General features: G+C 35.0%; 2 protein-coding genes across 2 annotated transcripts in view; one reads left to right on the top strand and one right to left on the bottom strand.

The window, feature by feature from the left end:
- LOC106868831 (cytochrome P450 3A7) overlaps nucleotides 1–3,604 on the top strand; it is a 388,137-nt gene that overhangs the window by 101,300 nt on the left and 283,233 nt on the right. The gene's annotated exons all lie outside the window — the stretch shown is intronic.
- The window catches only part of LOC106880590 (E3 ubiquitin-protein ligase MIB2), a 52,755-nt gene that overhangs the window by 19,194 nt on the left and 29,957 nt on the right, over nucleotides 1–3,604 (bottom strand). The window contains exon 8 of the mRNA XM_014930594.2: nucleotides 1,174–1,315. Coding sequence (XP_014786080.1) covers nucleotides 1,174–1,315 — 142 coding nt within the window. The remainder of the gene's footprint in view (nucleotides 1–1,173; nucleotides 1,316–3,604) is intronic.

The raw sequence follows: 3,604 nt of genomic DNA on the forward strand, positions 1-3,604 counted from the left end.
ATATATATGGGAGAATTTACGAAAAAACAACAACAGACGAGGGCAGGTGGTGTAGACAACAACAGAATGTATTAGTTTAACGTTCGGGAATACAGAAAGTCTTTAACGTTTCGAGCTACGCTCTTCAACAGAAAGAATACGGAGAAAACAAGGAGAAAAACACGGAGACAAAAATTGAATGTTTTGGTCAGCGATTAATCATGGCGACATATGCACCAGACACAGCCTTACACTCATATACATACATATGCATATACACACGCACAGTCTTACACTCATATACATACATATACACATACAAACGCACGCATATATATACATATAATATATATATATATACATATACATATACACACACGTACACACTTACACAATTAAAAAGGAAAATATATGTATAAAATTAAAAATTAAATTAATGGAAGTTAAAACATATGGGAAAGCTTGTACAAGAACGTAGTAGAAATGTGGATTGTAGCCGTCATCTTGGGTGAGTGGGGCAAAGCCGTAACAGGTATTTTGTGACATGTGGACATGATCCGAAAAGTTCAGTTCTTGAATTTAAGCATGTAGCGGGATCCAAGGAATATCATTACTGCAAGAAATATTCAAACAAAAAAAAATCTGAGTATCCACGTAACTTTTAACATCATATATGTGCCCAAAAGTAAATTAATATTTTGAAAAAACTCACAAAAGATAATATGCTAGAAGAGGTGCAACATGAAAGCTATACCTGTACTTTACATTGGTACTGGTCGAAAAGTATCGTTTTCGAAACAAACTTTCAACGCTAGAGGCATTAGCCCTGGATGAAGGAGGTGCCATTTCAGCTCTCATCCACCTGAGCTTTAATTTGTGATGTCTATACTACGCTTACTTTATAGACTTATAGACTTTCTTATATACTTTCTTAATGGCTCTACCTTGCCTTAACTTTGGCGGTAGTTGAGCTAATAAACCAGACGACAGTCATTATGCACTTCTACCACCTCGTCACCCCATCCGACCTCGTAGTGAACTTGTGGATTTCAGAATTTTCTGATCTATAAAACTTTCCATTCATGAGAAGTACGGATCAATGCCTAAGGAATATTGTTTGATACGTCCGAATCTTTCCCAATAAAAGTTATTCGGTTTATGTGTTTGAATGATAGTAAAATCACAAAAACTTACCAGAGTCGCTCTCACTATCGTCCACACTACGCGATACCTTTCTACAGCATTTGGGGTTGATGGAACACATTTTACCAGACACCGACACAAGCAAAGCACCGTTTGGTAACACTAGCTTTACTCTAGCGGTTTTTCCTAATATCTACAAACAAAATGAATGTATAAAGTTTGTGATGAAGGGGTAAAAATAAATTAAATATTCAAGAAAATCCCAGGTCAAATTAAAAAAAAACAATACCCCTCTTTTTACACAATTAATGAACTGTGAACTAATATGACTTTCTCTTGGTGTAATTTGACTTATATTTTGTCGTACTACTGCACCTCAACAATAGTTTGAATAATTGCATGTGTAAACCTCAAATTTGTAATCTAAGAACATTCTTATCGTATTTCAAGATGATAAAATCACATGCTGCTTTGGTTTTAGTTGATATATTTAACGAAAAGGATATTTCCCATCAACATCATTATCGATCAATAACATAGTCCCATCTATGTCACAAATGTTTGATCCTGAAGCGAAGAAACAATCAATATAATTTTGAATCTGCTTTTTCTTTAAAATTTCTTGCCATGATTAGCAGTAGATAAAGTAAGTTTGGGAGTGTAAGCATGATAAGCGTAAACTTCCATATTTAGTGCCGTAGTCTATTCCTGAGTTATTTGAGACACATGCGGCCTTGCTTTATCGTGTAAGAGAAACAACTTTTTGCAGCTGACCAATGATCTGCGAATTCTTGTGCAATGCTTCAAACTTCTCTGTATTAACACACCATGATAGTCGATAACCATCCTTTCCCACTAAACAGAGCACAACTATTTTCGCGCAGAACCAAAGTTTGGAGATGTATTTGTTTTCCTTTGGATGCTCACTATGTGATATGGTTATAGGGAATCCACTTTTCATCATTTGTGATATTTCTACCTAGGTAAGGCTCGGTAGCAAGTTTACTCTTCAATGAGAAGCAGAAGGCAACCATTGAATTAAGCTGAGAAGCTATCAGATAATGAGAAATCCACTGACCAAATGTAGGCACGTTTCTTTGTCCTTGAAAGTGTGTTATCGTAGAAGTATGCTTGGATTGAATTGTTTTACTAATTCTTGTGCAGATTGTTTTGGATTTCCCTCAACTACCATTTTCAGAATCTCAATATCGACAGAAATATGTCATTCAAATCGAGGATAATCTGCAACGGAATATTTTCCCGAGCGTAATTGATCAAACTATCGTTGACATATTCGGAGAAGTAAAGCTCCATTTCCATACGCAGAATGAATATTTCTTGCCACTTTCATTGCTGAAGAGCCCCTTTGAATTACTAAAGTGTGCAGTATCTTATCTAAATTCATAAAAAATGGTAAGATCAAAACGAATTTAACAGCTATGGTGCATAAAGCAATCTGCTGAGAAAGAAAAAATTATAAGAATTAGATTTAATATTTATTTTACTGAAAACTATTGAAAAAGTAACTTTAATGTGATCGTGTTAAAAATGTGACAGGCTTTAATACACACACACACACACACACACACACACACACACACACACTCACACACATGTACTACATATGTGGGAAATTCTGTTTGTGGGTGTGTTTGTGGACTTGTTATCTAACTCCTACATCGCTTTATCAATTTTGATGAAACTTGACACGTGAGTAGAACTCATGTCTGGAAATGTTATGGCACACTCAGATTCAATCAAAGGAAATAACCCACTCACTTTCCTAAATCATTTGGTATAAATCAAATTGAGTATGCTTATTTTTTAGTATTTGAACCGTTAGAATTATTTTGACAATTTACCCAGTACAACCCTTAAACAAGTAAATAGTAGTTTCCTAAACAATAAATCCACTTACTTCGATTAGTGACTTATTCATGAATAAACCAACACTAGCACCGCTGAGAGTAATATTCTCTGGGAACGCACAAGAGCCCTTTTTAGAGATATTTACTTTGAATTGTTATCTCATATCTGATTAGTCTGCTATTACGTAACATGCTTCACGATTTTAGTATACATACATATTTAATATTTCTTCCTAAGTTCTATATACTCTGAGAACGGGTTAAAGCCCTTTTAGGTGATACTTTATTTGAATTCTTACTATCGGGAAACTGACTTCATGTTATTACATAACTGATTTTCACAATTTGGGTATTCATAACTTATTGGGATTTCCTAAAAACAAGATCCTGTGTAAGACAGTTCGGTATTCTCTGTAAAGGCACAAAAACCGTTTTAAGGGCTACACGCTTTGTATTGTTGTTACTGGATTAGCGAAACAATTATGAGAACGGAACCAAGAGATAAGCCCTGCTTTCCCTTGAATTACTGTGTACGTCAGCTAGTACATAGATACATAGATACACACATACATAGATACATTTATACACACACACACGCACACACACACACACAC

The sequence above is a fragment of the Octopus bimaculoides genome, chromosome 26 (genome assembly GCF_001194135.2).
Source record: "Octopus bimaculoides isolate UCB-OBI-ISO-001 chromosome 26, ASM119413v2, whole genome shotgun sequence".
NCBI lineage: Eukaryota > Metazoa > Mollusca > Cephalopoda > Octopoda > Octopodidae > Octopus > Octopus bimaculoides.